General features: G+C 40.2%; 1 protein-coding gene across 1 annotated transcript in view; it reads right to left on the bottom strand.

Annotated features, from left to right (window-relative positions):
* Positions 1–14,584, bottom strand: part of ift122.L (intraflagellar transport 122 L homeolog) — a 53,937-nt gene that overhangs the window by 6,726 nt on the left and 32,627 nt on the right. The window contains exons 24-25 of the mRNA XM_018259047.2: positions 12,967–13,132; positions 5,221–5,332 (exon numbers count right to left, since the gene is read on the bottom strand). Of these exons, the coding sequence (XP_018114536.1) occupies positions 5,221–5,332; positions 12,967–13,132 (278 nt within the window). The remainder of the gene's footprint in view (positions 1–5,220; positions 5,333–12,966; positions 13,133–14,584) is intronic.

Here is a 14,584-nt window from a genome sequence, read left to right as displayed (position 1 = left end):
AGCACTGATAGACATATACCCTTTAAACCTTGAAATGAGCCCATTAAAGTCATACCTAATACCCTAACAACTTGCTGGATAAACACCAAGTAAGCGGCTGAAGTGCAAGCTTATCTGTCTCCTAGCAACGCTCGGATCCCAGTGCTACTGAGTGAGATCACAAGGGATGAGCGAGGAGGCATTTACGTCCTTATTAATTGCACAATAAACATACACATATCTCATATACTTTAACCCTGAAAAAAAATCCAACATCATTAAATAATAACAAATCCTACATGATATTTTGCCCTGCGTTATTTTTTTTAAAGGGCCAAAGTGCTTTGTAATTGGTTCATGCTAGAAAAAAATCTTAAGACATTCAATCCCCTTACAATATTTTGTAGAACTGCTTGTGCAGCAATAACAGTATTAAAGAAGAACTAAAGCTTATAGAGATGGTTCACCTTTAATTTAACTCTTAGTATGTTATAGAATGGCTAAATCTAAGCAACTTTTCAAATAGCCTTAATTTTTTTTCGCTTTTATAGTTTTTGAAACTTCCTTCTTCTTATATGTCTTTCCAGATTTTAAATGGGGGTGACTTACCCCATCTAAAACAAAGGCTCTCTAAAGCTACAAATGTATTGTTATATCTACTTTTTATTACTCATCTTTCTATTCAGAGCATCTCCTTATTCCAATCAGTGCATGGTTGCTAGGGTAATTTGGACCCTGGCAACCAGATTGCTGAAACTGCAAACTGGAGAGCTGCTGAATAAAAAGATAAATAACTCAAAAACCACAAATAATAAAAAATGAAATCCAATTGCAAATAGTCTCAGAATATCCCTCTCTACATCATACTGAAAGTTAAATTAAAGGTGAACAACCCCTTTAACATGTGTATATTTATTACAATGCTTGTCCTTCCTGTGTGTACTATGGTACATTGTGCTAGTAGTGCTTTATAAATAAAGTTATACATACGACAGTAACAGAGAATGCTGCAGCTCACAGTCAAGCTTTATTCTGTTTGCCAGGGCCTCAGCCTATGCCATGAGGGCACAAAACATGTCAAGCTTTTCTTGTAAACATGTTGTTTGAATTTTTACATGGCCTGTACATTGGAACTGGTCAAAGTGCAAGCCTCGTTCTTATGTATGTGCTGGGGTCAGCGACCCCTAACAACCAAATAGCATTTTCAATGTCAGGCTGGAAATAACCAGAATAAGTAAAACATTATAATAATCATAAAAAAAACAAAAAAAAAACAAATAATCAAGCTTAATGGAAATGTTGCTCAGAATAATTCCATCTATAACATTCTAAGGGTCAATGTTTTGCTGCAATGGTTGTCTGTACGGGTATTCAGTACATCACATTTATAGCATATTTCATTTTTTTTTTTTCCTGCATATAAAAGTTTCATATGTCAAAGGGATGTATAATCCCTCTGAGCCCTTCTGCAATTTACATTCATTTTATGTTTTAAGTGGTTTCCATGTTTACAGTATACAAAAACCTGGCGGGCCCCAGGCCCTTGTGGACCCCTCCCTACTACTGGTGTTGCCCCCCCATCTCTCCCGGCCCTCGGTCACGAGCAGGGAAAAAGGTAGGTGCGGGGGAGGTGTCTAACATGTCTTTGCTGCTGGGGTGGGGGCCCCCACTCCGAACCTGATGCTAGGCAGGCTTCAGCTCAACAGCTTTTTCTAAAGGCCCAGAGTGTCAGCGACCCTCATTGTCTATACACTTCCTGTAATCAGTTAACTCTTGGGTTGCGGACTCCCAGTTGGGCCTGGTATTAGCAGTCTAAAAATGGTAATATCTCAGAAACCACTAAAAACAGAAGAAAATTGATCGAAATTACACAAGTGCTTAAAGAAGCTCCCCCTTATCTATTTTTTTTAAAATAAAAATATCACAAAACTGCAACGTTGCATATGTTACCGATGAGAGAATTGGTTACGGGTCGGAATACTTTTGCTGGGCCCTGAATATCAAAGAGGTTGCAGAAAGCTATAGATAGTGAACTGTCATCTGATACTGTATATGCACAAATGTGGGGCTGATTGCCTTTGCAATGCTGTACATGAGCCGTGCTGTTTTTATGTGAATTTTTATAAAAAAAAATAAAAGCAAACATTGGGGTTTGAAGTATTAGATAAAGGGAGTAACAGAAGAAGAGCCAGAGTCTTAGGGGGTAATGTATCAAATGGCACAAATTTGCTTCAGGTCTAGTAACCCCCACAGCGCCCAATCAGATATTTGCTTTTTATAAGACCAATAAAGGCAACATGCTGATTGGTTGCTATGGTTCACTAGAACTGAAGCCAACGTTATTGCATTAACTCATTGTTGTCATAAGAGTACAGGGGAACCGGTTAAAGAAACGTAAAAATCCTAATCCAGTTTAGGACTACAGTGTTTTTGTACCCATTGAAGATTGAACATTGAATATAGGTTGTTCTTCCACAATCTGGAGCACCTCATTTATCCATCCAAGCCTGGAGTCCAGTTTATGAAATTGGTACATTATTATTACAACATTTCGCTGGCGTTAATGCCAGATTCAAAGAGATGAGGTTAAACTGGCGAAACTGCTTTACTCATACTTTTTTATGGGGAAAAAAACATTTCGGTGTAAGGTGGCATAAAAAAAAATGTGTGAACTTTTCGTTTCTTGTGCAAAAGAACAGTTTACTCTACTTTAATGGCGAAAGTATTGATTTTTTTTATGTTTTTGACACAGGTTTGAGCACACCTAACTGATTGATTCCATTATTTTCTACATGCTACACTTTGCGTTCAAAAGACAATAGAACTCATAAAAATGCACTATGCTGCATTAAAAAAGTATATAAAGACAATCAATGCATTTTTTACACATTCAGTGTGTTTTAAACACATTAAAAAAAAACTGTGCTTAAGAGCTCTCAATACCACTGTTATGAATTTCGTCCCTCCCAGTGTGTGATTATAATTAAAAGGGCCTCCTATGTATTTACTGCATTCATGTGCAGCACCAGAGGTATAGAAATGGGGTTCAATGATGAGCTTGTGGCCGGCTGCCAGATGTTACCAACTGCAACTGCCAGCAATCCCTAAAAGCATTCAGCTCTAGGCAGAATCTGGAAGTTGTAGTCCAACAATAGCCTCACATGAGATGTGCACTTTTAAAATTCAACCCTGTCTTTCTGCTGCTTCTCTAGCAGCTAAGCTACCCTAGCCCACTGCCCCCATTCTCAAATATTTGCTGATTTATTGTGCCCTGGATGAAGGAGAAACGGTTTCAGCAGTATTCTCACAGCCAGCCTGCAGTAAACCTCTTGTGTATAGATTAGCAGGAGATTAGCTCGTTACTGTGTAATTACTGCTGTGCAATATTGCTTTCTGCTTGCAGCAGCCCTATGTTCTCCTTGACACGGTGAGTCTGATCCTCTTGAGCGCAGGAGAATGGGGAGCAGGGGTAGGCTGACAGGGATAAGTGGGACAGCTTTGCATTTGTCACTTCGTTAATACTCTGATGACTGATATGGATAAGCACAGGGGCCATAGAAAAAGTGCACTTCTACTACAGAATCAATACGATACGATCGCAATAAGATTCCCTTGTTATTGCCATGGGAAATTAACATTGTCAAAACATATTGTAACACTCAGTGTAAGCTCCTGGCCGCAATACATAATCTCTCCCATAGGAAGCATTACTTAAAGGCACATTCTCCTTCAGAAAACAATATTATTTCTGTGCAGCTGCCCCTAATAATTCAATGGGGCAAATTCAATAAAGGGCGAAGTGGCTGTCGCTAGCATCAATTCGCCAGAAATCCCATCGGCAATTCACTAACATTCATAGAGTACAATTTGCTAGCGAACGAGACAGTCAATGGCGTTCATTCGTACTCTATCGCCAGTCGACTTTTTTCGCTCTGGCGAACAGTTGTTACTCCGCAAATAAGGGATGCACCGAAACCAGGATTCGGTTCGGGATTTGGCCGAATCCTAATTTGCATATGCAAATTAGGGACAGGAAGGGAAATCGCATGACTTTTTGTCACAAACAATGAAGTAAAAAATGTTTTCCCCTTCCCTCCCCTAATTTGCATTTGCAAATTAGGATTCGGTTCGGTATTTGCCTGAATCTCTTATGAAGGATTCGGGGGTTCGGCCAAATTCAAAATAGTGGATTCGGTGCATCCCTACCGCAAATTCATTGAAGTGCGAATTTTACTGAACTCTTTCACCACAGTTTCCTACGCCACCTCAGACCAGACAAACTGATAAAATGAAGCTACATCTTCCTCAATCTTATGTCAGTGACATCATATCCTGTATGCCGGAAATGCATTAAAGTTGTCAAAAACGCTGGCGACTTTTCTTTTTTTAAAGAGGGATTGCCTTAAAAAGTACGAACTATTAAAGATTTATATGTGACCAGATTTTTTCACTAATTTGAGGGGTATGCAACATTTATATAAGGGTGGGCTCATGTCTAGGGCATTAGAGAATCTCTTCTGTTTCTATTATGGCTCATTGGACGTGTGTTTTAAAAAGTGGCCACTTCAAACATTTGCGCCAACATTACTAATAAGACGTCCATACGACTTTTAGGTACCTGTCCTATTCAAATTTACCTAAGTGCAAGAGTGCTAGTGAAGTTTCGCTAGACAGATATTAACGCTACTGAAAATTCGCTATGAAATGCTCGCACTGCCGAAGTAATGCTAGCAAAAATTCACCAGCGTTTGGCAGCTGAGACGCAACTTCGCATATTAGTGAATTAGCATAGTGATAACGAATTTGCGCCTGGCGAAGTGGAGCGTGGCGAAGTGGAGGGTGGCTAAGTAGAGTGTGGCGAAGCGGTCGCTGGCGAAAATTCGCCCTTTAGTGAATTTGCCCCATTGTGTCAAACTACAGGCAAAGTAAAAGGACAAAATAGGAAAGGAAATAAAAGACAAAGTTAAAGTAAATTATTACTACAGTCAGCAACAGTGCTTCTAATGGAAGGCTTTAGGCTCTACACGAGTTTTATAGCCCCCAGATGTACCAATAGCCAAGGGCACACAACATTAAGCAGAAAACAGCGGCCAATGACCACCTGTCACTGTTTTAATGGAAAGTGCCTGACCCCACACAAGTAGAGCTCCATGCATATAGGCTTCCTTGCAGCCTGCCCACCAATATATATAAATATTTGCTCTTTGTCTGAGCCCACCCATCCAGCCCTGATCCACTTACCGTAGGAGGAGGCAGAGAACACAAAGCGCTGCCTGCAATTGATACACACATTGCCCAGGTTGTTGAGGAAGGGGTTGTTAGTGGAACATCTGTAGCACATGGGAACCAGCTCCTTCAGGAAGAGAAATGGGGGAGATACAGTTACGGGAACATGCGCTAGAGAAATCTGTCTCATAACAGTCTGGGTATGGCCAAATGCAAGAAAACAGGTACAGAGTTTTTTTTTCAATTCAGTTTCATTCTGCCACCATTTACCTCCAAAATCACACGGCTGCTCATCTGACCAATCAGACTGTCCCATTTCATGATATGGGAGAAATACTCAGCTGTACATTGTGACAAAGGGCAACACATACCTACCCTTGAATTGCTTGAAATTCTAGAGGGGCGGGAGTGACCTATAGGGGCTTTGTACTTAATTCCCAATTACATTAGGTGTTATGCATAGAGGTCCTTATGCCCCATGCAAATTGGTACATCACGCCAGTATAGATGAATACAACAAACCTCATTTGTATTATCATGATTTGCCCCACATTTGACCCCCCTAGCCCTGTGGCTAGCACCATGTACAGGCACAATAGGGTCATTTACATCGAGATATATATAAATATATATATTTGGGAAGAAACCCAAGTACCCAAAAGAAACCCACAGAGACACAGGGAAATGGTACAAACCTCCTCCTGCCAGCACTGAACCCACAAACCCCCCGTGCAGCAATGCAAACGCCCGTGCCACTGTTCTTCTGCCTATTTATATTTACTAATATGAACAGAAGCTGCAATAATGATTACTCATCTTGCATGACATTTTTTCATACAAGCCTCATCAAACGGAAATAAGAAACTATGTAAATATAATCAGAGATACTGACACCAGAAAATAAACCTTTTTTTTTTTACATCTGTTATAACTTTGTCTTTGCGTATGATTCATGATTTTGCCATAAAAGTATTTACCAGATGCTCTTAGGTTACCTATCTGATCTCCCATTTTCCTCTATGAGGGGGCTGCAATATTTGTGTCACAGTAATCCATTAGAATTATAAGCTTTGACTGACAGGTTGAGAATGGACAGTCAGGATGGCGAAACAGTCAGGTTTAGGAACAATTACTGACAAACGCAGATGAACATGACCTATAGATAACTTTTAATGAACATTAATACTTTGAAGAGTAGTCAGTATCACTTTAAATATGCTGTAGCGTTTCTCAAGTAATCGAGTTAGTCTGCACTATCCCCCTCTCAGCAATCTGCTTCTCTCTACGTGCAGCTTTGTGTCACAGGCAGTTATTTTGATTGACAGTTAGCTCTAATATGACACTGGTCTGTGCTCCTTTTGCCTACATCATTCAGACTCTGATTAATAAAGCGGCTAGAGAAAGCTGCAGCTAAATGCAAGCTTGGTAAAAACAGGCCTGGTATGGTCCATATAGGGCATAAAACATGAACAGGCTGGGCAAGACTGAGACAAATTCCCTGCATGCTCAGCAGAGGTAGTTCAGTTGTGCATGGGAAAGCCACCAATGGGACATTAGGCTGGAGGCAACATAATGTACAGGATATGTTGTCAAGATGATCACAAGCTACTGCTACACTGGTGCCTACAGGGGGTCCCAATGCACCTACTTAACTGGGGCGTCTCAGCAGTTGGAACAATACTCAACATGGAAATTAGAACGTAACTTCTTCTGGCAGCATTCTTCTGTTTTTATGGCCTGAGTAAGCTGTGTGTAGGCCTCTAGGGCCCCCTAGTCTAATGGAAACAGATGTGCACTCCTGTGCAGAATGTATCTTTCCTTTCCTCACTTGCAGGGAGTGTGCGTTTCAGTGAGAGCCAGTGACAAGGCTGCATTCACAGAAAACAATGCATATGTTACATGTTACCTACATGGGGCACAGTACAGAGCAGAGCATATCATAAACTATACACTTACACAACCTTGCAATCACAACATTGAATCCAAATGTTTTATTTACCCCATTACACTCAATACAAATAAACACTGGTTACCCTACAACTTTGCCCACCTCCTTTTACCCAGCCACTTTTATTATTCCCAAAGCCCAGCCTTCCAATGACCAGTAAACAGAAAACCCAGCCTCTTAATTAGTTTTTTAGGTAACCAAATCTGGTTTGAGAGCTGACAGCACCATACAGCTATCAAGTGCTTTAAAATCTCAGTTCCATATTATTTTTATGAGGCTTATGGCTCATGGGGTATATTGCTGCCATTGGAAAGAAACACATTGGGCAACATTAGTATTTCAGGCCAGTGTCGGACTGGGGGCCCTGGGGCCCACCGAGGCTGTTGACTCAGGGCCCCACACCCCTGCCTGAGCCCCTCTTCAGCCGCAACCCCCCTCCGGGCCCCCCACTCATACCCTTTTCTTTCTTTTGGCCATGACCAGGGCTAGGGGCAGCAGAAATGGATTGAGGGAGCGTGTCTGGGCCCAGTCCGACCCTGTTTCAAAGTTTGCCTGAAACCGCTACATACATTTTAGTGGGTCTTTCCCATAGCAGAGAGGGACATTTAGACCACCAATATTTTTTTGAGAAATGACAACAGAGTGCCATCAGTCCAACGACTGACCCAAATCAGAATCTTTAAAAAATGCAGAGATTCAGCTAACTTAAAAACTTAAGGTGGCCATACACATCATTTTTTTCAACTAACGTTAAAGGAAAAACAATACCTCCCAAACAATGTAGGTCTCTATAAAAGATACTGCATAAAACAGCTCATGTGTAAAACCCTGCTTCATGTAAATAAACCATTTTCATAATGATATACTTTTTTAGTAGTATGTAAAAAAATTAGGGCCGCCCCCTGGGATCGTATGATTCACGGTGCACACAAACAAACCAACCAACCATACATGTTAGGTCACATGAGCCAATTAACAGAAAGAGTTTTGCCTTTTGCTTCCACACTACTTCCTGTTACAGTTAGAGCTGCAGTATTTCTGGTCAGGTGATATATATAAAATACACAAAAGCCATGAATATCTTGTAAATTATATCCTTATAAACAGCGAGTTCTGATGTCATCAGTTATAAACGGTGAGTTCTGATGTCATTTCTGTCACATGACTCACTGAAACTTGTGTATTATAATAAATAAAGTACCCCCAGTTGCAAAATATGAGATTATTATAATATCCTTATATTTTACAAGAGGGGGTACTTCATTCAATATATATATATATATATATATATATCTCTATATATATATATATATATCTATATATATATATATATATATCTCTATCTCTATATATATATATATATCTCTATATATATATATATATATATATATATATATATATCTATATATATATATATATATATCTATATATATATATATATATATATATATATATATATATATATATATATATATATCTATATATATATATATATATATAGATATATATATATATATAGCTATATCTATATATATATATACAGGTGCAGGGTGGGACAGCACTCCAAGGATTTGAAGACAAGGATATAATGTCAAGAAAGTGAGCAGGTTTATTCAATCCGACGTTTCAGTTCCACACAGGAACACTCCGCTCCGCCCCACTGTCTCCTGATTGGCCACAAGGGGCCCCCACCTCCACTGATCACTGCCTGGGCGTCTGGACACGCCCCCTAGCTCTGTGTACATTCATTTACGCTTATATTACTCCCTACTCTCTGTTTCTGCCTTATACCCAGCGAGGAGGTCTGTACTGTTGTTCTAAACCACCATGTTTTACACCAGTTAGTTTTTCTCTAAGCTCAGCATGTTTCATGTTACATACGGTTGCCTAGCAACCAGACTTGGCGCCATTATGCTGTTTTAAACCCTGCACTGTGCACTGTGTTCTGTATTTCCCTGAAGAAAGTTCCTGTGTGGAACTGAAACGTCGGATTGAATAAACCTGCTCACTTTCTTGACATTATATCCTAGTCTTCAAATCCTTGGAGTGCTGTCCCATCCTGCACCTGTATCCATTTATCTTTTGGATTAGCACCCAGGTCTTTTGCCACTTATGGTGTGCGGAACATCTGCATCTCTATATATATATATATATATATATATATATATATATATATATATATATATATATATATATATATATATATATATATATATATATATATATATATATATAAATAAAAGTATTAATAAATCCACCTTCTAATTAAATATAACACTGAGGCACATTTATCAAGGGTCGAATTTCGAATTCATGTGAGCTTTTTAAGACTCACATAAACTCGAAATTTATTTTAAAAATCTAATTTTTTAAACTCGGATGAATAGGATCAACCCGAAAACTCTAATAGAATTCGATTTTTTTTCAGAAAACAACTTGAATGTCAGGAAGGCTGCAAACAACTCCAAATTGATCCCTGGACGTCTCCCATTGACTTAAACAGCAATTCAGCAGGTTTTAGGTGGCAAATTTGAGTTCCTAAAGGGCCAGTGTATAAAAAATCTCAAAAATCAAATTCAAATTTTTGAAAAACTCGAATAGAATATGAAAAACTCCCTAGTCAATTTGACTGTTTTGACCATAAAAAAACTCGAAAATTCGAATTTCAAATTTTCAATTAGACTCTTGATAAATCTTCCCCTAAATTCAACCTCCCAGTTGTATGTAAACGTAAGTCTAACCTACCGTTTATGCAAAACACTATATTCTGCCCCCCAATTTTATATCACACAACATGCAGAAGAATACCAATTATGTGTAACACTTAATCTTAATCCAACCTCACATACTTGTAAATTTAGGGCCCCAATGACATGTAATCCCTAAAAACCACCTGTTTGAGGAAGTGTGCCAAACATAAACATATCTGGTGTGCGGTGGCTAGAAGTGCCCACATATCTAGGTGGGTTTCATCTTTGCCAGTTCGAAAGTGTAAATGGATGCTCAGCCAATGCCTAATAAAAAACTAGCCAGCAAATACATATATAATAAATATGAGAGTAGTGCCTGTCTGACAACAGTCGTTTAAAGAACAAGTGTATCTAGGTGTGTTTTACCTTTACAGAACCACAATTATGCAATATATAAAGGCCAGGCCAGGTTTTGGAATAAGCGACTGCAATATTTGGTTCATGATTTCTGCAAAGACACCTCTGGTCCAGGACATATGGGAGATAAATAAGCCTGTAGGACCAATACCTGCTTTAGGAAGCCTGTTTGTAGTCTGATGGAGAGTGCCAATGCCCCCCAGGATTGGCTGTGTACCTTGGGCATGTAATGTTCCCCCAGAAACAAAAAGTGCCACAAAATGCCAAAGTACAGGTATGGGACCTGTTATCCAGAATGCTCGGGCCTGGGTTTTCCAGATAAAGGATCTTTCCGTAATTTGGATTGTCATATCCTGTTCGAAATATTCATATAATAAATACTTGTGTAAAAAATTAAATAAACCCAATAGGCTGGTTTTGCCTCCAATAAGGAGTAATTATTTCTTAGTTAGGATCAAATACAAACTACGGTTTTATTCTTACAGAGAAAAAGGAAATCATTTTTAAACATTTGAATTATTTGGATCAAATGGAGTCTATAGGAGACGGCCTTTCCGTAATTCCAGCTTTCTGGATAACGGGTTTCCGGATAATGGATCCCATACCTGTATTGAGACTACAGTTTGCCCAACTTGCCAAAAAAGCCAATAACCACCGGTCTGCAAATCTAGCCTAGAAATCTAAATACCAGAGCAGACAGAGAAACCTGACAAAATCCAAATATGACCCAAGCTAATCTTCCCTGCAATTTACTGCTAAGGGATTTCTGAAAGGCTTATTGTGACTAGTGCTGACAGATTCCTTCAGCTCTAATCACGTCTGGCAGCTGCAATTGGGGACCTTTTGTGTGTTGGAATATCAGGCTGCAACTTCATAAAAGCTTGATTGGCCACTCTGCAGAAATAAAGAGCCGCATACAGAGTTTCTTGCATTCAGTGCTGAGGGTCAGGACCTGCTGCCGGGCAACTGGGTCTTGGAACGACAGGTATAACTGAAATGACCCCGACCAGTTCAAATTGCACATTTCTGGCTTACACAGACATCTACTGGGAACACAATAGATTTTACGAGCCTGATTGTTAATGTTTTCTGTCAACATGGCCGGGCTGTTAATTGCCTGATTATGTGAAAAGTGGGACTCTAATATCGGGCTGTCCAAAGGAACCCCGCCGGCTGGACAAGGTCTTCCAAGAGATTTCTATGACCCCAAGCTTGCCTGTTTGTATAAAATCAGTTTAATATAAACATGTCTGTATTTCTGTATTGGAAAAGGGCACATTATTGCATATACAGTAGCTCTATATAGATATACATACAGCTCAATGTGTCTAAGTGAATCCAGGAAGGCACAACACAGCACCTTGTACAAGCTTCTTCCTCAGCCTGAAACATTGAAATCAATTAGATCTGGTTTTACTCAAACTTTAAAAGTCACGGAGGCCCAGATACATTCAAAGCTGGTTTTGGTTTACACATGGGAACTAAAGGGGATTATTTAGCAACATGGATAAATGTTTGTCCAACACTAATCAGAACATTTCTTTCATTGTGCAAACTGCACTAGATGACTAGACATTCACAAATAATTGGTTGGCCATCCATTTTGAGATCCTCTTGCCTGGCAAGGTTGCCAGTAGGGTGAACCTCTGCCTAATTTGGCTACCCATGCACTGGTCCAAACCTGGCAAATCTGAAAAGACTGTATCATACAGCAGGCCTATGGAGACCCATCAGATGATGACACAAACCCAGACAGATTTTCACATCATCTGGAAATTTTTCAGCCAGCTAGTTCAGTACAAAGATGCCAAGCGAGAGGCTTTTCTCAGCCTGTGTAAGGCCAACTATATTTGTTAACCACCGTATCCACCTTCTAGGCATTTTTCCCACCACCATATAGATCCCACAGAAACATTAAGCCCAGATCCATAACACTGCATCCTAGACCTAGGCACACACAGGGAGCATAGGCCAGGCAAAGTATGGCACACACAGGGAGCATAGGCCAGGCAGAGTATGGCACACACAGGGAGCACAGGGCAGGCAGAGTATGGCACACACAGGGAGCACAGGGCAGGCAGAGTATGGCACGCACAGGGAGCATAGGAAAGAGTAGGGCACACACAGGCAGAGTAGGGCAGTCAGAGTATGACACACTCAGGGAGCATAGGGCAGGCAGAGTATGGCACACACAGGGAGCATAGGGCAGCCAGAGTATGACACACTCAGGGAGCATAGGGCAGGCAGAGTATGGCACACACAGGGAGCATAGGAAAAGCAGAATACAGCAAGAGACAAGGAAACCCATCAGGACCACTGTTAGATGGACAGTTCCTACTGTGCTACATACAGTGACACAATGCCCCTCCAGCAGTTTGTATGGGGTGTGAACAGGTGAACAATGTGGCACTTTCTCTCTGTGGCTGAGGTTGAACATTAAAGGGCTTTAGGGGTGTTACAGGTATGAAGAATGCAGGGAGACTATTGGTGTGAACAATGAAGGGCAGTACAGTCTGAATTTGAGGTGTAAACAATGCAGGGGACAGTTAATCTCAATATGTATATCTTTTAAAGTTTACACAAGGGAAGCAGTCACAGCAGGCAGACTTTCATGCAGGGGGCCATACAAAAGGGGGGTCGCGGGCCAGATGCAGCCTGCCAGTTGGACAGCACTGCCCTAGAGTATGGTTGGTACAAAAGACTTGCCTCACTGTCATGGAATGGTTTCGATCGGATTGTGATGCTTCCCAGCTCAATAGACTCCAGAAACCTGCTGGGAATCCGCAGACCTTGTAGCCTCTCATACACCTGTCTGGCCAGTTTGTAAGCTCCCAGTGCCTTGCTCTGTTTCGCCAGAGTGAACAGTGTGTTTCTGGTGCCATCTATTAGGAAAATAGCAGTGATATATGTGCCCTGTGTACATTCACCCAAACAACTCAGCTTTGGTGCCAGTTTATCTCTCTTTGACAATTAACCTGTTAATTCAACTTTCTAAAAGTCAATGGCCGTGGAGCAAGCTTGTGATTTTATATGATTGGATAATAATACCCTATACCCTGCTCCATCTGATCCAGATTTGCCTGCAGTGTGATGCTCATTAACATTAAATGTTCCAGCCTGTTAAATGCCAGAGAGGTCACTATTTTACAAGTTGTGTTTCTCCTTCCACAAACCTGGCCCTTTAATCCCATCCACTAACTGCTCCACTGGGAGGCTACAACTACACAGATGAAAGGAAACACTGGAGAATATGATCTTGTGGGCAATGAGGAGCCAAAGTGTTTGTACTTCCCCTGTCAGCTACCCAATAAATGTCTGCGTAAGTGGAACAATGTGAGAATGCAAAAAAGTGTGACAGTCTGGCTTAGATTGCTTATAAATAGAAGAAAAAGTCATTTCTAGCCTGCCGAGTCCCATATTCCACCTACATTAAAGGGAAAATATACCCTAATATAAATCAGGATTAAAGTTAATTTATTATAGACAGAGGTCACAGGATGTGGACAGTTAATTGTGAGCACTGATCTCCTCCTCTCTACACATTAGCATTTATACACAAGGGCTGCTAGCTCAGATGACTTAAAGGGTAAGTTTATTTAAAAAAACAACTTTTAGCATCCTCTAGACAGATTTTATATATGCAAATATTTAAAAAAAACCTGTAAAATAATAATGGAGACCAATTGCAAGGTTGCTAGGATAGGGCTCTCTACAAGTGAACCACCCCTCTAAATTTGGCATTTTCTTTTCTTCTGAATTGTATTCCATTTTACAGTCTTGGAATTTAAAACGCTATCTAGCGGTTAGTGTTATTCACCACAGCAACTAGCTAGCAGGCTCATTGTGAAGATATATGTATTTATTACTATTTATGCTGTGTCTCTCTTCAATTTATCTTGCAGACATATTTCTTGTCAAATTTCAGAGCAGAACGTACCAAAATAATAGACAAAGACCAGCTGCCATTTGTCTTACAATGCAAGAGTCTATTGTACAGCATATCAGAAGTCCATACAGCAGAACTATTCTTGATCTCTAGGGGATTTGCTGAGGTGGACATCATAATTTACAAAGTATATCTCAGGATGGAAGATGTACCTTTGCTACTCTGCTCTATGACCACTGTTCTCAAGTTCCAGCCTTGCATGCAATGGTCCCAAATGTAAAATACTGTCCTATACATAACCTTTAAGTGTAGTCTATTTATCTGGACCCCAATGGCTTCTCTACTATACCCAATATACTTTTTTTTTCTGCATGCCATTCTCCACCATCACATATATCACTGCTCATTCAATTGGGAGACATTGAGAGATACCAGCAT

The sequence above is a fragment of the Xenopus laevis genome, chromosome 4L, assembly GCF_017654675.1.
Source record: "Xenopus laevis strain J_2021 chromosome 4L, Xenopus_laevis_v10.1, whole genome shotgun sequence".
NCBI lineage: Eukaryota > Metazoa > Chordata > Amphibia > Anura > Pipidae > Xenopus > Xenopus laevis.
Note: the sequence above shows the minus strand (reverse complement) of the source record. Positions and strands in the feature narration are given on the sequence as shown.